At 45.6% G+C, this 22,221-nt stretch overlaps 1 protein-coding gene across 4 annotated transcripts in view; it reads left to right on the top strand.

The window, feature by feature from the left end:
* LOC147896404 (serine/arginine-rich splicing factor SR34B-like) overlaps positions 1-22,221 on the top strand; it is a 69,441-nt gene that overhangs the window by 35,978 nt on the left and 11,242 nt on the right. For all 4 annotated transcript variants that reach the window (XM_087382483.1, XM_087382481.1, XM_087382480.1 and 1 more), the window contains 3 exons: positions 1,238-1,287; positions 1,381-1,437; positions 1,566-1,750. In XM_087382483.1, the coding sequence (XP_087238609.1) occupies positions 1,238-1,287; positions 1,381-1,437; positions 1,566-1,750 (292 nt within the window). The remainder of the gene's footprint in view (positions 1-1,237; positions 1,288-1,380; positions 1,438-1,565; positions 1,751-22,221) is intronic.

The raw sequence follows: 22,221 nt of genomic DNA, 5'->3' as shown, positions 1-22,221 counted from the left end.
CGAGGCCTCGACATGACCGTGACCCGGAGCCTGTGACCCGAACCTGATAGCTTAGACAGCGGGTCGACACACAGATCACACTCAGGGACATCCCCTCCTTCTTTAGAGTCGGAGCCCGACCGACGGGGGTCACAGTAGCCCTGGTCAGACGCAGAGCTAGACCAAGAGACGTGCCAGGACCGCACCTCTGAGTGGCCGACAGCACTCTATTGCCGACTTCATGCCTCCACTGCCCCATCCATCCTGATATCTTGCTGCTGCTGCTGATGATGATGATATTGATGACGATGCTGAGACTGATATATAGTCGACCATCGACATGAGTGTGTTGTACTTAGGACTTAGTACTGTTATTCTGCATTTTTGCATTTTGCATTGGTATGGATGCTCGTTTAGTAGCTCCACTACCACAGCTTGCTGTATCAGGATTTTCACAGTCTCATAGGCCCATCGGTTTTCCGAAGACTTTAATAAACTTTCTTTCTTTCTTTCTTTCTTTCTCCTTCCTTTCCCTTTCCCTTTCCCTTTCTTCTCTCCTTCCTTTCCCTTTCCCTTTTTTCTCTCCTTCCCTTTCCCTTTCTTCTCTCCTTCCCTTTCCCTTTCCCTTTCTTCCCTTCCATTCCCATTCCCTCCACCGCCCGCAGGAGACCGGTTTTCTGTTTGGAAGCAGAAGCACCCATCAATGGGCTGAGCACCAAACCCAAGTTCTAAATGGGCCTTTGAAGATAGGAGGCAGCGCTGTACAATGTCCTCCACATGATGTAAAGCTGACAGATAGGCTTGGAAGGCAGAAGGCGAGGCTGTGAAGACCAGCTGCATATGGCAGGTGCAGGACCAGCCAGAAGCACAGATGTGTGGGCTGAGAGTGCACGGGCTGAGGAGACCGATTGGGAAGGAGGGGAAAACAGTAGAGAGGACAGAGGTCGGGGTTGAAAGCGGGGAGGAGAAGAGATCATTAGGATAATGTGGAGCTGGTTATCAAAGTCTTGCATGTCCGTTTTTGGTCAAAGAGTCTTTTCGAAGTACAATTGTATTCATCATCAAACGAGAAAAGTGAGGGCTTAGGTTTCAACCAGAAGCAATTTCTTGAGTTTCAATTAGAGAACAGCAGTATGTTTTATTGTGTCTTTGTTAGCATACATCTTGACGTTAGAGGTGTTGTTGCATAGATGAGCCATTCTGTTGTTTCTGGTCTTTCAGCTTTGTGCTTATTAAATGTATGCTGCCTCTTGTGTAGGAACCATGGGCATTGTGGACTACACAAACTATGATGACATGAAGTATGCGGTAAGTCAATGTGTCTATCTGCTGTTGGCTGACCGTTTGTGTAGGCAAATTGTGGTGTCTGTTCTCATCGTCTCATGATGATTCTTGTTGCAGATCAGGAAGCTTGATGATTCCGAATTTCGTAATCCTTTTTCTCGATCGTACATTCGAGTATGAATTTTATTCTTTAAAAATATGATTTTTTGGGAAAAGATATCGGACCTGCAAAAGAGGACTTTGAAGAGTTTGGGCACTTGAATAAAAAGCATGTGCTATCTATGTCTATGGTTAATTTATAGGTGAGAGAAGACAAAGGCAATGGTGGAAGGAGGAGCTTTAGTCGCAGCTACAGTCGCAGTCGCAGCCGCAGCCGAAGTCGGAGTCGCAGCCGCAGCTACACTCGAAGCCGCAGTCGCAGCCCTAGCCGAAGTCGAAGTCGAAGTCGGAGTCGGAGTCGCAGTAAAAGCAGATCTCCCAGGAGGAGGTAGGGATTAGGTGTGCTCTGAAAAGTAATTGGGCAGTTGGTGCCATAGAGTTGGATTGTGATTCAGGATCTTGGTGCACATGAGTTCAGTGTGTAGTTTAGATTGAAATTAATTACTATGCTGTATTAAAGCTTGATAAATAAGTGAATCCATTCAAAAAATGAGTTGCATTCTGTAATTGATGTTATGATGTTTTCGTCCAAGCTGTCTGTTGAATCGTGCTATTCGACTTGAAAAACTTAGTGATCACATCTTGATATCGTCTATGTCACCTTGAGTAGGTGGTCTCTGTGTCGTGTGGCCTTATGGATGAACGTCACCAAATGTCCTTGATCCCGGTGAGCCGAGAGTTTGGAGAGGGGTCCGAATCCATCCTTGAAGGGAGAGACATTATTGACGACCTCCGATCTCATAGTACACAAGGCATCTGAAAGGAAAATGTTCCTTTCACTCAATCTCCTGTAGAGCGCATAGAGTGCAAATGCGGCCCTCTCTAGGTATGCGCTTAGCGCGTCGAGCCTCAATGTGTAGTTGGTGTGAGGAAACAGGGAATTGCCCGATAGAAACTTTTAGCGGATCTGTGTGTAGCCAGGTGGATCGATGAAGTTCTCCTTTGATATGCGTAAGCAATGATCTCTATAGAAAGTGAGCCTCATAGGAAGCTCAATAGAGGCTACTAGGTTTTGAACGTGAGTGAAAAGTCAAATTTGCAGACCTTTGCTCTTTGTTTTGGGCTGGTCATTTGTAGGACATCTCTTTTGTAGGGGGGTCCTTTGATTGGACAAATATTTTTTGCAGGTCACTCTTTGGGGACAGCTTGTGCATTTTGCTTAGTGTTTGAGCAACCTACTTGGCATTTACAGTTGCAAAGCATTTGCTGTCATTTTTGGGTTGGCACTTGCAGGATTTGCAGTCCGCTTTGGAGCAGCTTGCTCATTGCATGGTAGCCTTGAGGCTTTGACATTTGCAGGGCACTCCTTTTCTTTGGGGATTTTTATTTGCAATGGCTCACCATCAATCTCTTGGAATGTTTTCCCATGAAGACAAGCTTGACGGTACCAAATATCCTACGTGGTCGTACTTGGTGTGCCACCTATTGGTATCCCACAATGTTTGGGGTATTGTCAATGGATCAGAGACTAGACCTGTCTCTTCATCACAGGCACCTGCTGCCACCACAGCCTCTTCTGCCAATTCTGGTTCATCTACCACTACTTCATGAGTGCTTGCCGTGAACCCTCCAAGACCCAAACAGTTCGTTGGGATCAAAGATAGAAAGAAAGTCTATTAACGTCCTCTGGAGACCAAAAGGTCTATGGGACAGCAAGAAACCCTCTATTACATTTGCTTTAGGGAGGGCACGTGGCAGCTCCCAAGGAGTGCAGAAGCAACCCACATCATTTAGAGTACCTACATGATAGTCTGAAAGAGTAAAAAGCCATACATCAGTTTACGACTAAGAGTCTTTTGGTTTTGATTTAAACTCTTTGATTAGGACTATGCCTTCACGGTAAACTGACCATTTTCCATCCTTTCGGGCAGCCTTGACTTTAGCTAATTCAGTTGCCTTATTCTTGAGTTGAGCTTGTGTAAGCTCCTCTGCTATCCATACTTTGGTACCCTTCAACTTGTAAGATTGTCAAAGAAGCTTGACCCGCATATCTTTTGACTTCAGTGTAAGGATTGCATGACCTTTATAGTGCATAATAGAAGCTCGCCTGGAGTTGTCATCATCCTGTTCATCATCATCCACCCATTCAATGTTGGGCAAGCTTGCTTTGATCTTTGTCAATATTTCACTATATGTGTCCTCTGTAAGAAATCCTAGATTTACTATATTTAGAAATGTGCTAAGGAAGAGAAAGGAGACTGAAATAGCAGAGAACAAGGAATAATTGTATTGCTTGAGTGTCTGTAGTGTCTGTATTGTGTCATCTATACAATTGGGCCTCTCTTATATAGAGAGTGAAGAGTCACACATGAAAAGGTGTGTACTCCAAATAAGGAGAACATAATCGTCTTCGATTTCTGGGACATAATCACCTGCAGGAGGAACTGCTTCATCGCCTGCAATATACGTCTTTAGCCAAGAAATATGAAATGTCGGATGGATTTTACCCCATGATGGTGGTAATTCCAATTTGTAACTTAAAGGTGAATTTTTCTTGACGATCCGGAAAGGTCCATAGTATCTTGGTCGCAACTTAGGAGACATAGACTTAACCGTCTTATAGCGATGTGGGGCTACAAATAATAGCACCATGTCACCAGTGTCAAATTCGAGGTGACATCTATGTTTGTTGGTAGACCGTTGATATCGCTCTTGCGCTTTTCGCATATGATCCCTGACTTGGAGTAGAATGTCTTGCATTTCTTGAACCAGTTGATCAGCTAGGGCCACTCGATGTTGAAGTACAAAATTCGTTGGTACAATCGGAGTGTGTCCATAAGCTGCTTGAAATGGAGTCATGCTAATGGCACTATGGAAAGAGTTATTATAAGCAAACTCAAGGAGTGGTAGATACTCTTCCCAAGCTGCTAGGTGTGACTGAATATAATGTCGAAGCATTTCTTCCAGAACTTGGTTGACTCTTTCAGTCTGGCCATCTGATTCGGGGTGATAGGCTGAACTGAACAGTAGAGTTGTACCCAAAGATTCGAACAGTGAAATCCAAAAGTGACTGGTAAACTTAGGATCTCTGTCAGATATGATATTCTTGGGCAATCCATGGTGTCGGAGGATGTGTTGTATGAAAAACTGTCTTGGGGAAGGTACAACCTGTAAAGGAGGATATCTGGGAGCTGAGGGAGGTGGAGAGTACCCTGGAGATGCCGAAGGTGAGGGGTAAAATTCTCTCCAAAGATGGACAGCGAACTCCTGTACTGTGCTGAGGAAGTAATGTAACTGAGGTGCCTCATGCAAATTGTATAGGATGTGGTCCAAATCACTAGGAGGGCACGTGACATAGAAAACCCACGATGCAAAAGCTCCGAAATGGGCTGCTTGTGCAATCTGAACACGATATTGTGTAGTAGATCTTGCCTGAGGTGTCCTTGAAATGCCGGGTGAATTACCAGGGGTTTCCATGCTTTAAGGAAGCGTCTTTCATTTGCTGTAATTTGATAATGACAAGAGAATCCTTAGAAGTAGAATGGAAAGACTCCACCGTGCCGAGGAGCAGATTTGGGCCTTGCATTTAACAGGCTGTCTTCATCGCGATAGTAGGCTGAAACTGCTGCTGATCTGGCAGGAAAATGCAGCGCCACAAAGGGGCAGGTTGTCTATGGCGCAACAGGCTGCAAGGTACCCAATTCTGGATCGCGATAGGGGCTGGCGCACCAGGCTGCTGATGTCAGGAAAGACTGGCGAAACAGAAGGGGGGGCGGCAGGCTGTCAATGGCGAAAACTGGTTGCAGGGTGGATCGTGGCAGAAATGGTGGGCTTCCAAGGCTGCAGGTTGATTTGCGGCAGAAAAGGCTGGCTGGCGCTGTTTTCACGCTGCAGGCTGGCAGGAAACAAGGCCGGAAAACTGGTGAGGCTAAGGCTGCACATGGCGAGGGGAGCAGGGCAGTGAAATGGCTAGGGGCTGCGCAGGTAGGCTGAGCGAAATGGCGAGGCTAGGGGCTGCGCAGGTAGGCTGAGCGAAATGACGAAAATCTGTATGGGCGTTGAAAAGGTGCGCCCTTTTTTCGTTTGGGCTGCCTACGTTGGGTGGTTGCCCCAAAAATTAAAGGGTGGGTTTAGTTGACCCAAGGTTTGGGGTTGGGTTTTTCTTTTTAACCCCTCTAGGTACCCTTTTTATAAGTGCTTGGTGCCGAAAGGTGTGCCTATTCGAAGGGGGGTGACCCTTGGAATAGGTGTACCTTTTCATGAAGGGGTGTGACCCTGTTTTTAAAAGGGGTGTCCCCACACAAAGAGGTGTGTCCTTTTTTCCACGATGGGGTGTGTCCCTTGGGTGAGGAGTCAAAACTCTTCATCAAAAGGTGTGTCCGATGGTGGAAAAGATGCGTCCCTTGGTTTTGGGACAGCCCAAGCACATGAAAAGACACAATTTGTGTGGTGTCCATTCACATCAACTTGTGATGTGTGGGAGATGGAGAGGCCATTGATTGCTTTAGGCAGGGTTGGCGCTAAAAATTTTTACGCTCATTCTCTCTATCTCTTCCATGCACAATGTGCACGGATATCCTTCTAGCGAAAAGATATGTATCAGATAGGCGCTAGAAGGTGGGGGGCATTTCCTACAGGTAGGAGCGAAATTTGCTCTGATACCATTGTAAGAAATCCTAGATTTACTATATTTAGAAATGTGCTAAGGAACAGAAAGGAGACTGAAATAGCAGAGAACAAGGAATAATTGTATTGCTTAAGTGTCTGTAGTGTCTGTATTGTGTCATCCATACAATTGGGCCTCTCTTATATAGAGAGTGAAGAGTCACACATGAAAAGGTGTGTACTCCAAAGTGTATGTGCATGAAGAGGTGTGTACCTCTTGTGAAGGGTGTGACCCTTGATGAGAGGGTACATTACAATAGGAATGTCTCTTCAATAGAATGTCTCTTGTGAAGGGTTGTGCCTCATAGGAAGTGTCCCGTCGAAAGGGCATACCTTTCCACAAGTGTCCATTCATCAAATTATCCATAAGTCTAGATATAGAGAAAGGAATACGTCACAGATCGTGACATCCTCCTCTTTGTACCAATCTTTTGAGAGCCCCCCTATTCTAATCTTCAGCGCATTATCACACCTAGCTTCGTGTTCTTTTATCTTTGCTTGAATATCAGACTTACTTGCTTTGGTGTCCACTTCCACAATCACTTCCTTCTTTATAGTTTGTACTTCAATATGAACAAGATCTTTGACTGTAGAGACTAGTTGCAGGGTAGGGGGGAATCCTTACAAGATTTTACAGCCTTATCAATTACTGCCTGCTTACCAGGCCCTTCCAGAATGTGAAGTCCAGCCTTTACTTCTGCCAGTTCTAATCGTAGCTCTCTCACTGCCTGCTGCATATAAAAAATCTGATCATGTTGCCCAAGGATGGGTCATTTTGAGCCTTCTTGTTGGTAATTTTGTGCATGGTTCATGATCTGACCATATATAACGGTCTCCAGAGATGGCCATCACCCGGTGGGTTTACTTGTTTCCAACATGGTGGGGGCATGAGCATAGTGGACTATCTGTTGGTTCCCTTAGCCTTTGCTTCATGGATATATGACTTCGTTGTGTCTCCTCCCCTACTCCATGCTATCATTCATACCTAGCTTTTTGCATCTCTATTGCCATGCCAGTCACAAGGAGAGCCCCTCCCATGCCCACTCGCGTCCATATCTTCTTTGATCATGCCCTTGATCGAGTGTATGTGAGGCACCTAGCCTGAGAGCTTCTGACCTTACTTGGAGATGATACAGACCTTGCCTATTCCTCTGACACTCTCGTCTCAGTGTTATAGGACAATGCCACCAGACCTTTTTCCATGACTCGATCCACACATGCCCTAATCAAGAAGATGCCTCAAAACCCTTGGTTTGACCATGAGTGCAGAGAGATGAGAGCTCACCTCACGCATGAGCGAGCCTTAGGCCATCTGACATCAGCGGAGACACATCGGATCTCACCACGACTGACACTTCATAAGAGACGGGTTTCCCTCAAACATAGGATGGATGAGGTGATGTAGATCATTCCGAGGAGGAGACCCTACCATTGGATTGGGACTTTTATTGGAGGGGAAGCAGCACAGTCCCATGTATTTGCACACATACGCATGCTCTCTGTACGACGTCCTAATGCAAGCACCGCGCGATATGTCGTCTATGCCCAAGCCCACTACTTGTCTTATCTTCCATGCATAGATGTACGCACTGTACTCTGTCGTTTGCATAATCGGAGGGCACATGACCAGGAGGTATGGACAGAGCATTTTGCTCACAGGCAAGAGGTCTTGGCTCCGGTTCTAGCACAGATGTTCAACCAGCACTCTCATGATTGGCCACACTTTAGCCAAGATTTATGGATTGGTACTAGAGAGAGAGATGTTGAGAGTTCACGCTCAACATCATGTGATCATGTGTGCATAGCACCATCACGTGATCATATGTGCATAGCACTAACCTTATAGAGTGCTATAAAGGAAAGGGTTAGATCCCCTAACCCTAACCCTAAAAGGGTTTGTATATATTCTATTTTTTCAACTAAATCTAGTGTACAGTTAGTAATTTGTGGTGTGCTCTCTAGCTGTGCCCTCTCTCCTCATCTCCACTCTTCTCCTCTCCCCTCTTCATATTTTTTCATGGTATCAGAGCTCCCTTGTCTTCCGCTGAGACATTGCGATTCTTGAGTGATTGTGAGATCCTTCCCTTCACTTCTGTTGAGAGAAATTTCCGTCCATTTGAGAGAGACATTTCTGTTCATTCATTCTTGAAAAAAAATTCCATTCTTTGTGAGGACTTCCATTGTGAGAGAGAGAGATTTTCCATCCATTATGGAGAGACTGAGTTTTTTTAGTGAGCTTTGAGGCAGAGAGAGAGCCCGAAGCTCTACCTTCTGCAACGAGTTATTCTTTGCATCAAATTTGACAGTGGAGACCTTCAACTCAGCTTCCGAACAAGCTACCTATCATCGGTTGGCCAAAGGTTCAACCAAAAGCTCCATGCAAAGAATCTACGAGCCAGTAAGGACCCTTCCACAGCGCGCTGGACTCCCAAAGGTCCAAGGCTTCAGCGAGCTAAGGGACTAAGGTGCGGCTTCCCACAGTATACTCCAATGCACGTCTCGAAAATAGGCGGCCTCCACCATCTGGCCCAAGATCTGCAGCGCGGCTGCTCCTTCAAATGCACCTCTATGTGCCACAGCCCGACTCCAAGGCAAAAAGACGGCGAATCGGAGGCTGGAGCGACGAGCAATGGCTCTAAGCCTGCAGCGAAGCGAGTTGGTTGAGCTGTAACGAATTGCCAAGAGGGGGGGAATGAGACGATATGGGCAGTGAATCGTGGATTGTGAATCGTGAATTCGAGAGGACGGTGAAACTGTGAAAACGAGGACGGTGGTTATGAGGAAAGGAGGAATTTGGGTCTTGGGAGACGAGCTATGGTGGTGAAGGCTGAGGATGAAATTTTTGGCGACGAAGAAGATTATGAAGTTAAGCTATGGCGATTAAGATCAAGCTGCTCCAGCTATGGTGCTGAAGCTCATGAACTTCAGCTATGGCGTTGAAGCTCAAAGAGCTATCAAGATGACGAAGACGATGGAGAGTCCTAGACTTACCATTTCTCTATAGACACGCCTCACGAGCTTCTCCATGGGATCCGACACGGCATCATCAACAAAAATCCCCACCAAACGGTCTTCGATAGCCTCCAAGCTTCTGCAAAAGACGGGAGAAGACGACGGAATCCGGAAGATTCCGTCCGAATCTTGATAGATTCCGGCTTCCCAGAAAGTGACACGTGGCTCGTGCGCCACGTCATCTTATCTGCCACGTGGCAGATAAGCGTCTCAAAATTTGCCACGTGGCAATCCTATCTACCACGTCATCAGCGCTACGCAAGCAAGCCACGTCATCTGCCACGTCACCTGTGCCACGTCATCAGTGCCACGTCAGCATTGCCACGTCAGCATTGCCACGTCACCTTGTTGACATCATCTGTGCTACCTCAGCACTGCCACCTGAGCAGTCCAGTCAGCACTGACGCTCTGCAGGCACAGTCCCTTGTCAAGCACACTGTGCACACACTGCATGTGCACACAGTTGCCACCTCAGCACAGAGCTGCACTGGCACACCTCTTGCTAGGCACAGTGCCACATCATCACTGCATGTGACTCACAGTGACACATCATCATTGAGCACCATTTGTACTCCTTTTGCCCCTCCACCTAGATCAAGTCGTATCTCTTGATCCAGGAAGAATTTGAGGGTGGTCCAAAAAGGAAAGTCGCTCGTTTTTTCGTGCTCTACGCGCTCGTCACATCACGCGCACATTTCGGCGCAAGTTACACTCACATTGAGCCTCGCCGACAAAACCACTTCCTTCACGCACATTTGCCTCTACATCGACGCATCTGACCCAGCACTTAAAAAGAACAAAAGAAAAGGAATTATTTGCTGCTCTTTCATCGATCGACGGTTGGTTTAGATCTAGATCAGAGTAGACTAGATCGCCATAGAGGGGACGCTTTGAATTTCCCCAAGTTGCCAATCTAAGCCATGCCCGAAATTCCCGACTAGTACCTACTCGGAGTCAGTCCATACGCTCACATCCGATTTCCCATCATTACATTACCTGAAACCTTACGTTTATCAGTTCAGTGAGCAGACTTCAGAGTTCAGAGGCATTGCAGATTGATTCAGTGGGCAGATAGCATTTGATTTCACACACACATGCTACCATTGTAAAGCCTATTTGGCTATCTCACGGCATCGTGCACATCATTTTTTCAGCCTTGTAAAGCCTCTTGGCTATTCCCGGCATCATTGCCACAAGCCTTGTAACACAGATCAGATCTTATATACTGCAGTTCTATCTTCACCGACGGTACAGATTTCACTTGGCATCTTCAGTGTATTGGCAGTTGATTCATACAGAGATTTTTACGACACTTTTGAGTACATTTCTTGCACCATGTCGACTAGCAACCTCAATCTGGAGGCATCTGCTAAGTTAGACAACTCCAATTACGGTACATGGAAATACCGAATGGAGACCATTCTTGTGCTTCAGGACAAATGGGAGTATGTCGATGGATCTACACCTAGACCATTGGCCGATCCAACGACCAGTAGCTCTACTCCATTTGTTGCCACAGCACGAGCAACGGGATCTACATCTACACAAACAGTTTTTGCACCAGTAGCAGATCCTACCATTGCCCGAGCTCAAGCAGAATAAGATAAGAAAGACAAGTATGCCTATCACCTGATCAAGCAGAATGTGCAAGATGTCATGCTAGGACAGCTCAACACAGTCAAGACATCAAAAGAAGCATGGGATATGTTCGCAGCTCTCTACGAACCCAAGAACACATCCAGGATTCTCACCCTGAGAAACCAGATCAATCAGAGTTTCCGCAACAGTAGTGAAACCGGTCATGCTTATGTACTCCGCATCAAAGACTACAACAATCAACTTGCAGCAGCAAGAGAGACTATGAATCCCGCAGAAATGGTTCAAGTAATCCTGAATGGACTAGGAGAAGGATATGAGAATCTAGTCCAGAATACTGCCATCCAACGGCAAATTCCAACACTGGAAGAACTTCAGTCAGTTCTACTTGGTGAAGAACTCAGGACTCAGGCCATTCAAGCACGTAAAGGTCATTCTAATGATCAGGCATTCACAGCTTCAGACAGAAGCAGAGGCAAAGGCAGAAACAGAGGTAGATCATATTAGAAAAGTGGTCATTATCAACAAAATCAAAGTCAAAATCAGCATCATCATCAGCATCATCCTCAGCAACATCAGAATCAGCAAAGAGGAAATCATTTCAATCGAGGAAGATTTCAAGGACGAGGGAATGCATCCACCAATGTGTCAAACATTCAGTGCAACTACTGTCACAAGTTTGGACACTATGAAAGAGATTGCCGCAAGAAGCAATACGACCAAGGTGGTCAATCCAGCAGTAATCGAGGGAATTTCTGAGGAAGAGGAAATCATCGTGGTGGACATTCTAGTCACAGTCATTTTGCAAATGAACATGGAAATATGTTTCTTGCAAGTGAGGGATTGCATCAGACTGATACAATGCACCTAGACACTGATTTCAATCCCAAAGAGGATTTCAGCTATCAAGTCGACCAAGTGGAACAGGATCCTTGGTACATCGACAGCGGAGCATCATCTCATATGACAAATCATCAGGAATGGTTCACAGAAATGAAGCCATTAGAAGGACAAAAGAATGTCATCTACACAGCAGACAATACACCGAATCCGGTTCAAGGGACATGAACAATTTCACTGGTACAAAAGGATTAGTCAAAGATGTGCTGTATGTTCCGAAGCTCGGCAAGAACCTTTTGTCAGTAGGTCAAATGACGGAGCACAACTACAAAGTCATCTTCGACGGTGATGAATGCACTATCAGAGACAAATCCAAAAGAGGTCAGCTAGTAGCAAAAGGTGTCAAGGAAGGACGCTTATACAGGATGCTAGCTACAGTACGAGATAAGCATGACATGTTAGCTCAAATGCAACAGTTGCCACTATCTGCAAAATGGCACAAGAGATATGGTCATGTCAACTTCAAGTACTTGTTAGATCTCAGGAATCAGAATATGGCAATTGGGATTCCGAAGCTACAGTTTCTTGGAAAGGTTTGTGAAGCATGCTGCTTCGGCAAACAAAAGCGAACCAACTTTGTCAGAAGTACCTCTCGTGCACGAGGTATTCTTGATTTGATTCATACAGATGTATGGGGTTATGCCCAGAGCCGCAGCATCAATGGTTCACTTTATTACTTGACCTTCATCGACGACTACAGCAGATATTGTTGGGTCTACTTTCTGAAAGAGAAATCTGAAGTGTTTTCCAGATTTCAAGAATTCAAAGCCATGGTAGAAAATCAGACAGGCCGAAAGATCAAGGTCATGAGATCAGACAGAGGAGGTGAATACATGTCTTCAGTATTCATGAACTTTTGCAAAAATCACGGCATACGAAGACAATTCACATGTGCAGATACTCCTCAGCAAAATGCAAGAGCTGAAAGGAAGAATGGGACTTTAGTAGACAGTGCTAGAGCAATGCTTAGTGAAAAGCATCTTCCGAATCAGTATTGCGCAGAAGCAATAGCTACAGCTAACTACTTGCTTAATCGGCTTCCTACCGAACCGATACAAGGTATGACTCCTTATGAAGCATTCACTGGACACAAGCCACGTATTGGGCATCTCCGCATATTTGGTTGCATAGCATATGCCCACATACATGATGATCATCGCAGGAAATTGGATGCGAAGTCACGCAAATGCATAATGGTTGGCTACAGTGAAGAAAGCAAAGCATACAAATTGTATGATCCCATCAACCGCAAAGTCATTATCTCCAGAGATGTCATCTTTGATGAGGAATCATAATGGAAAACCTCACCTACACAAGAGATAGAAGCATCGACTTCACAGTCATCTATAGAACAGGTTTATGAAGAAGAGCAAGAATTGCCAACAACACCCCAAGCAGTGCCACAGCAGCTCAGACGGTCTACTAGGGAAAGCAGACCTTCAGCCAGATTGACATATGCTCAGAAAGGCAAAGCAATTCAGGTGGAAACCACCAACTATGCTCTTATGACTACCATCATGGCTACAGAAGAGCCAGTGTACTTCGAAGATGCAGTAGACAAGCCCGAATGGCAAACTGCTATGAATGAAGAAATGGATGCTTTGTATAAAAATCACACTTGGGAATTATGCGACCTTTCACCAGGAAAGAAGGCCATAGCCAACAAATGGGTATATAAAGTGAAGTACAATCCAGATGGCAGTATTCAGAGATACAAAGCCAGATTAGTTGCAAAAGGATTTGCACAACAATATGGTCAAGATTATGATGAGACTTATGCTCCAGTAGCAAAGATGGATTCCATACGGTTCTTGATATCACTAGCGACACTCAGTAAATGGAATGTGTATCAGCTCGATGTCAAGAATGCATTTCTCATTGGTTATCTAGACGAGGAAGTCTACATGCAACAACCAGTAGGTTATGTTGAACCAGGAAAGGAGAAAAAGGTTTGCCATCTCAAGAAAAGTCTCTACGGCTAAAAGCAAGCACCCAGAAGTTGGTACAGCAGAATTGACAAGTATTTTGCTGATCTGGGATACATGAAGTCCAATGCAGATCATACTCTCTATTACAAAGTTCAAGGGGAAGACATTACTATTGCACTCTTGTACGTAGATGATCTGATTGTGACAGGAAGCAAGGATAGCTTCATCAGAAAACTAATACAAGACTTATCTGCAGAGTTCGACATGAAAGATCTTGGACTTATGCACTATTGTCTTGGAATTGAGTTCTGGAGAGATTCAGATAGCACATTTATGAGTCAGCTCAAGTATGTTGACAGTCTCCTGAAGAAGTTTCATATGGCAGATTGCAAGATTGCAGCCACTCCCATGGAACAGAGTTTGAAACTTACTAAAGATTCAGAAAAGCCTACAGTCAATGACAGATACTACAGGCAGCTCATTGGATCTCTTATATATCTGACAATCACACGGCCAGATATTTGGTATGCAGTAAGCTCACTAGCACAGTTTATGTCAAATTCAAAACAGTGTCACTGGAATGCAGCCAAAAGAGTCTTGAGATACATTAGAGGTACAAGACAGTTTGGGATAGAATACAAAGGAAGTCATCCACGGTTGCATGGATACTGTGACAGTGACTATGCTGGAGATCATGAGACCAGGAGGTCGACACAGGGATATGCATTTTTCCTTGGTCAAGGTGCTATATCATGGTTGTCAAACAAACAACCAACTGTTTCTTTGTCTTTAATTGAAGCAGAATATAGGGCACTCACTACAGGTGCATGTGAGGCTATATGGCTCAGAAGACTATTGTCAGAAACAGATTACTTTGATGAGTCAAAGCCAACAACAATATACTGTGATAATCAATCGGCTCAAGCATTGGCCAAAAATCCAGTATATCACTCCAGGACAAAGCACATTGATGTCAGAGAGCACTTCATCAGAGAAAGAGTGTTACTTGGTGACATCGCACTGCAGCATTGTGATAGCAAAGAAAATGTTGCAGACATCTTTACCAAACCACTCGGTAAAGAGCTATTCGAGAAACACCGACTAGCTCTTGGTTTGACGCAAAGGAAGGACATTCCCATTAAAGGGGTGTGATGGAATGTAATGCTCAGTCCTTCTTCGATTCCCCAAAATCATCATCTTGAGGGAAGACCTACTTCATGATGTTGATCTTGAGGGAAGGTGTTGAGAGTTCACGCTCAACATCATGTGATCATGTGTGCATAGCACCATCACGTGATCATATGTGCATAGCACTAACCTTATAGAGTGCTATAAAGGAAAGGGTTAGATCCCCTAACCCTAACCCTAAAAGGGTTTGTATATATTCTATTTTTTTAACTAAATCTAGTATACAGTTAGTCATTTGTGGTGTGCTCTCTAGCTGTGCCCTCTCTCCTCATCTCCACTCTTCTCCTCTCCCCTCTTCATATTTTGTCAAGAGATCAATGGTTGCATAGAGGCTCATGGGCAACAGGCACTAGGCCAGACATGATTTAAAAGGCAGCACTCCACCCTAGACAACATCTTCACCTTAAGGGCTATCATTGAGGAGATGAGGTCATGACGTGAGAAATTCTACGCTTGCTTTGTAGACTTTCAGAAGATCTTCGACATTGTTCCACTATCCTACCTGATCAGAAGGCTACATGAGATGCGGATTCTAGAGATTATGATTTGGAAGTGATGAGCCTCTACGAGTCCATCAAAGGGAGAGTTCGTGCCCCGAGAGGTCTATCGGATTGGGTTGAGGGCATGATTGGGTCGAATCTGAAATGTCCCCTCTCACCAACTCTCTTCAAGCTCTACATTGATGAGATCACATCTTTTATAGACCGCCTCGTAGGTGAGGGATCACTCTTGGTTGACTTGATGGGTATAGATACTACTCTATGTAGACGACATATTCCTCATATCATCTTCAACAAGGGGATTGCAAGCCCTAGAGGCGTTCTGCAGAGAGAGAGAGAGAGTTGACAGTCAACCGGGAAAACCAAGGTTACAATCTTCAACACCTTACGTGTAGTGCTTCATTGACATAGCTTCACTTACCGAGGTGAGCCAGTGAAGATCGTGCAGTCTTGGTAGTGTTCATAGGGCCAGTTCTCACAATGACCCATGTAGCTAGAGCACGACTCACACGAGGGCGAGGTGCCTTGGCCCGTCTAGAGAGATAGTGGTTCCAGGTGCATTTCTAGGACCCACGGACGAAGGGATGACTTTTCGACCTCTAGTGAGACCGATTGTCATGTATGCAATACCTTTTTGGTAGAGTGACCTTCTGGCGGTAGAGTGGAGGACATTTGAGCGGCTACAGGTGACTATGGGATCTAGGATTTGGGAGTAAGCCTCATTTCCTCATGAGATAGTACATGCAGAGGTCGCCATAACACCCGAAGTCATTTCATAGAGTTTGGGTCCTATCGAGGCTAGCACTAGAGTCATCCAGGTGACTAGCAATGAGCGGGGTTGATACAATATGGTATGCACGCATATCCAATTGGTTTTCCAGACATGGTATCCATATGGACCAGCTTCCCCCCTTTCAGTAAAGCATGGATGCATCCTCTGAGTCGATCTTACAAGACGAGATTAACTGCATCATACGGTTAGATCTCCTCTACCTCCGTACGCCTTTGACTTGTTGGGGTAAAGGCACATTGCCACCCTTTTATTAAAGATATGACACCTATGACTGCCTTAAGACAGTCATAGGGTGAAAAACCTAATCCTAATAAAACCTATGAGTTTGTGGTGTGGCTCAACACTTCACACCCACATCTTTTGTGTCTCCCCTTCTCTCACTCTCTCCCCGGTTGTTCTTCTCCCTCATTCTTTCCCTCTCAACTGGTATCAGAGCCTTCACCTCTCCCTCTTCCTCTACCCCTCCCTCTACCCCTCCCTCTCCCCTCGGGCCTCGTGCCCTCAGCAGCCTCAGCAGCGAGCTCGGCATTGAGCAGGGCAGCGTGCAGGCAGCGTGCGGGCAGCAGCAGGGAAACGCGCAGGCAGCGCGCACGGGCAGCAGCAGGGCATCGCGTAGGCGACGCGCGCGATCAGCGCGCAGGCGACGCGGGGCGCTCGCATACGCAGCAGCAGCTAGCTGCTGCTAGCTGCGCACCGCACGATCTGTACGGTCACGTACGGCCGGCCATACCGTCGTACGGACACCGTACAGGCGGCCGTATTGTACGGCCGCCGCCGTACGGACTGCGTCAGGGAAGGTGCATTTCGAATCTCTTTTTTGGGATTTGTACCCTGCACAGGTACAGCAGGTACAGCAAGTACAGCCTGTACAGCAGGTACAGCAAGTACAGCAGGTACAGCAGTTTTTTTTTGGGGGAAGAAGGAAAAGAGACAGCACTCTGCTCTTCACATTCCCGGTTGTTCAGTTCTCAAAACTGTGTGTTGAAGGTACAGCAAGTACCCTCGTGTCCCTCGTGCTTGAGGTGACTAGTACCATAGTGTGTGGTGGTTGCACAGTTATCTTGTTTCGGGAAGGTCAAATGCCTTGATTTTGCAGAGGGCTTTTATGCTTTTGCTGAGTGCAAATCTCAGCTTTTGGGTGACATTTTCAAAGGGCTTTTGCCTGGAAGTTTATGCAGTGTATGCCTTGAGGCAGTGTGGAGCCAGGGTGCCCACATTGGTCTTGTTTCCGCAGTGTATTCAGTGACATTTCTTGTAGGTCACATTCTGTGTACGACACTTTGAAAATCTCAGTTGAGCCACGCTTGGCCAGGGCGCATCGAGTTTACTCGGTCCCTAACTGTCCATCATTGACAGTGCTCAAAAGATTTTCTCTTCAGTGTTTGTACGTTGGGATCTGTGTTGTTATTGTGTACACCGGTCCGTTTATGCATTGCATTGTTAGGTGAAAGTGCCAGGAGAGCGCTGTATTTTGTATGCTACCTCAGTGTTGAGGTGTTTTTCACTTGGTCAGTTGTCAAATCAAGGGGCTTTTGCCCAGATTTTGCTTGTGAGCACTTGAGTTACTGTTTGAGACCTTCAGATGCCTTTTATCCCCTTGGCAGAAGGGTGATTGCTTGGGATTTGTCCCATTCTCTGTTGCAGGCTTGTGACAGGCTGAAGTGTCTGGAGTTGTAGGCTTGTGACAGGATGAAGTGTCTGGAGCCTCTTTTCAGTGAACAAAACAGTGTATGATAAGTGGTTTATGCATATAAAATCAGTGCAATACCTCATCTGAGGTGGGAGAAGTGTCCAGGACAGCAGTGTTTTGTGCTTCGTCAGCTGATGATGCACTGATAAAGCACTTGTGGAACAGCTGCAGCATTCTGAAATTACTGTTTTATGCCTATTTGAGCACGGTACAGTGTGTTAGAAGGTACAGTAACTGGAGGGAAATTTTTTGTTTTGCTGCAGATTTTTTGACAGTAAAAACAGCACTATTGTGAGTGCTCCTGGCTCTTGATAGAGCAGGTTTTTTCTGAGAAATCAGAATTTTATTCAGTCATTTTTTGACTTACAGGGAGTCAGGTACTTTCCTTATCTGATATGGCATCAGGGGGAAGTGAATCGTCAATTCTGAACATAAAGAAATTGGAAGGGGCACACAATTATGCATTATGGGCAGAACAGTGTTTGAATGTACTTCTGTTAAAGAAGATTTCTAAGCCCATAAGGGTGAAGGGTGTCAAGCCATCTGGGATGTCAGATGATGAGTGGGAGGAGCTAGATTTGTCCGCTAGGGCTGCTATCATGCTTACTCTCAGTGATTCTCTTGTGTTCAATGTTCAGGCTGAAAAGACCTCTTATGGCCTATGGCAGAGGCTAGCAGAGTTGTATGCTCAAAAGAGTTCAGCCAGTAAGGTTTATTGGTTGAAGAAGCTGGTTGATCTTCGCATGAAGGAAGGTACAGCTATGACCTCACATTTGAGTGAGTTCAATCTTTACACAGCTGATTGCACAGGGGTTGAACCTTGATGAGGAGTTCAAGGCTACCTTCTTGTTGTGTACCCTCCCTGAGAGTTGGGACACTTTCAAGACCACCCTGTCTAATTCAAATGTCACTCTTATGTATGCTGATGTAGAGAGCTCTCTCCTTATGGAGGAGATGAGCAGGAAGAATAATGCGGGCAGCAAGTCTTTAAATGCTTTGCAGGTACAGGAAAGAGGCAGGACTCAGCAGAAGGGCAGATCTGCTGGAAAGTCCAAATCCCGCAGTCAGTCCCGAGGCAAAAAGGATATTGAATGCTTTTACTGTGGCGAGAAGGGACATGTGAAGTCTAAGTGCTTCAAGTTTATACGGGATCAGAAAGCCAAGAAGGCTGAGACAAAGGATGCAGGCAGTGGAAGCAAAGGCAAAGGCAAGGCCAAGGCAGATGACTTGGATGCAGTGAATGTTGCAGCAGAAGACAGTGAAAGTGACAGGCATGATGTTTTATGCTCTTCTGCTGTAATTGCACATACATCGGTTATTGATGGCCATGACATGCACACCTGGCTCTTGGATTCAGGTGCTTCTTTTCATGTTACTCCTCATAGGGAGTGGTTTACTTCCTACATAGGTACTCATGGAGTTGTTCACCTTGGGAACAACTATGCATGTCAGATTGCAGGGATTGGCAGTATACAGATAGTATTCCCTGATGGACGTACTTTTATGCTTGATGGTGTTCGCCATGTGCCGCAAATCAAGAAAAATCTGATTAGCACTGGCTTGTTGGATGACAGTGGTTACCACACCACACTTGGGGATTCCAAGTGGGTGATTACTGATGGATAGGTTGTAGTGGCTGAGGGCTATAAGAGTGATACCTTGTACCCTCTTTATGTTTCCAGTGTAGGTAATCATGTTGTTGCCATAACCGAGCTGCCAAAGGTTTCATTGTGGCATAGCCGGTTGGGACACATGTTCGTTAAAGGAATGCAAGAACTGTCACGTTTGGGTTATCTGCCGTCTCTTTCATTTTCAGATTTGCCTACTTGTGATCATTGCATATTTGGCAAGCATTCTATGACTCCTCATAAGAGGAGAACTCCCCAAAATAGAGCACCGCTTGATCTAGTGCACACTGATTTGTGTGAGATGCCACAGCTATCACTAAGGGGTGCAAAGTATTTCATTACTTTTATTGATGATGCCACACGCAAAGTGTGGGTCTATTTCTTGAAGCATAAAAGCGATGCCTTAGATGCTTTCAAGAAGTTTGTCGCTCAGGTTGAGAATCGGACAGGTCGCAGGCTGAAATGCCTCAGATCCGATAATGGGGGTGAGTATGTGTCACATGCTTTTGTACAGTTTTGCGAAGCTAAGGGCATTAAACAGGAACTCACAGCCGCTCATAATGCATCTCAAAATGGTGTGAATGAGCGGATGAATCGAACTATTCAGGAGAAGGTTCGATGTATGTTGTCTTATGCTGCATTGCCCCATGGCTTTTGGGCAGAAGCCGTGCAAACAGCAGTTCACATAATTAACAGGTCGCCGAACAAGGCTTTGGAGTTGAAAGTGCCAGAGGAGGTGTGGTCTGGCAAGCCACCTTCATATAAGCACTTACGTGTGTTTGGCTGCGAGTGCTTTGCTCATATACGCAAAGAACTGCGCATCAAACTGGAGCCAAAGTCTTCCAGATGCATCTTTATGGGTTATGGTGACGAAGGTGAAATGGGGTACAGGTTATGGGATCCCGTTAAACGGAAGATTATACGCAGCAATGATGTCATCTTTAAAGAGGATAGTGTACACAAAGAACCCGTGCAACCTGTGGAATACAGGAGGGTTGTTTATGATGATGTCGGACAGCAAAGAATGCCCATTAATATACAGCAGCAGGCTGCTGTAGATAACCCTGTTCAAGTGGGTATACAGGCTGAAAATCAGCCAGACAATTTTGCCAATGATGCACCACTGGATATGCCAGCAAATGGGGCTGTAGAACAGCCAAATATGGTGGTACAGCCACCCGTCATGCATGACGAACAGGCTAGACAGCAGCCTAATCCGGAACATTTTGTTAGGAGGAGCACCCGTGTACAACGGCCTCCTGACAGGTTTGTTCCAGGAGCCAATAATGTGGCTGATTTTATCATGCTGACAGATTGTGGTGAGCCTTCCAGCTTCAAGGAAGCTATGGGAAGAACAGAGAAAAGGAAGTGGGAGAAAGCCATGCAGTCAGAAATGGACTCCCTACTTCAAAATGATACATGGGACTTGGTGCAGCTATCTGCAGGCAGAAAGGTTTTGCCATGCAAGTGGATTTACAAAGTCAAAGTGGATTCAAATGCTTTACCGAGGTATAAGGCCAGATTGGTTGCCAAGGGATTTAAGCAGGAGAAGGGCATTGACTTTGATGAGATCTTTTCCCCTGTAGTCAAGATGACTACTTTGAGAGCAGTGTTAGCTTTTGTTGCTCATGAGGACATGGATTTATGTCAGATGGATGTGAAGACTGCTTTCCTTCACGGAGATCTCCATGATGAGATCTATATGAGTCAGCCAGAGGGATATGCTGTTAAAGGGAAAGAGCAGCTTGTGTGTAAGCTCAAGAGGAGCTTGTATGGACTCAAGCAGGCGCCAAGAGAATGGTACAAGAAGTTTGATGCCTTCATGCAGTCCCAAGGGTATCATAGGTGTGAGACCGACCATTGCTTGTACATCAAACGGGCAAAGGATGGCAGTTTGATGCTACTCATTCTATATGTGGATGACATGCTGATTGCCAGTAAATCTCAGCAGGAGATTAGTGCTTTGAAGAAACAACTGCATAAGTCTTTTGACATGAAAGACTTGGGTGATGCAAACCATATTCTTGGCATGCGGATTATTCGTGACAGGTCCAAGGGACTTCTGTTTCTGTCACAGAAAGAGTACATTGACAAAGTACTGCAGAGGTTTAAAATGGAGGGGGGGAAGTCTATTAGTACCCCGTTGCCTCCACATTTAAAACTCAGCAGTAAGGACAGCCCCAGATCAGATGATGATAAGGCTGAAATGGCCAAGGTTCCGTATGCATCTGCAGTTGGTTCTTTGATGTATGCCATGGTTGCCACTCGTCCGGATATTGCTTTTGCGGTGGGAGTCATCAGTAGGTATATGGCAAATCCAGGCAAGCGGCACTGGGAAGCAGTGAAAGGTGTCTTGAGGTATCTCAAGGGTACCAAAGACTTGTGCATATGCTATGGTAGGCAGGATGCATTGGTGTATGGTTTTACAGATTCAGACTATGCAGGGAATGCAGATAACCGGAAGTCTACTACCGGTTATATTTTCACATTTGCAGGAGGTGCTATATCATGGGTGTCTCGGTTGCAGAAATGCGTTGCACTGTCAACCACTGAAGCTGAATATGTTGCAGCCACTGAGGCTTGCAAGGAAGCAATATGGCTTACTCGGCGTGGGAGATTTGGGCATTACAGGAGATATGCCAGTTTTGCATTGTGATAGTCAGAGTGCTATCATGTTGGCAAAGAATCCGGTCTTTCATCAAAAGACCAAGCACATAGATGTGAAATACCATTTCATCAGGGAGGTACTGGAAGACAAGCGACTTGAGCTTGTGAAGGTGCATACTGATGATAATCCTGCAGATTTGCTCACTAAGAGCTCTCCTACAGAGCGGTTTGCACATTGCCGCCACACCAGGGGATTAGGATGAGACCATTCTTATTTTTTGGTCTTATATACAGTAACTGTATATTGCTGTAATTTTTATTCTTTTCTCCCCTTTAGGCACATTGGCCTTTA

Source organism: Dipteris shenzhenensis, chromosome 12, assembly GCF_047967505.1.
Source record: "Dipteris shenzhenensis isolate YYH24624 ecotype China chromosome 12, Dip_SZ_1.0, whole genome shotgun sequence".
Classification (NCBI taxonomy): Eukaryota; Viridiplantae; Streptophyta; class Polypodiopsida; order Gleicheniales; family Dipteridaceae; genus Dipteris; species Dipteris shenzhenensis.
This window is presented reverse-complemented; position numbering and strand designations above follow the sequence as displayed.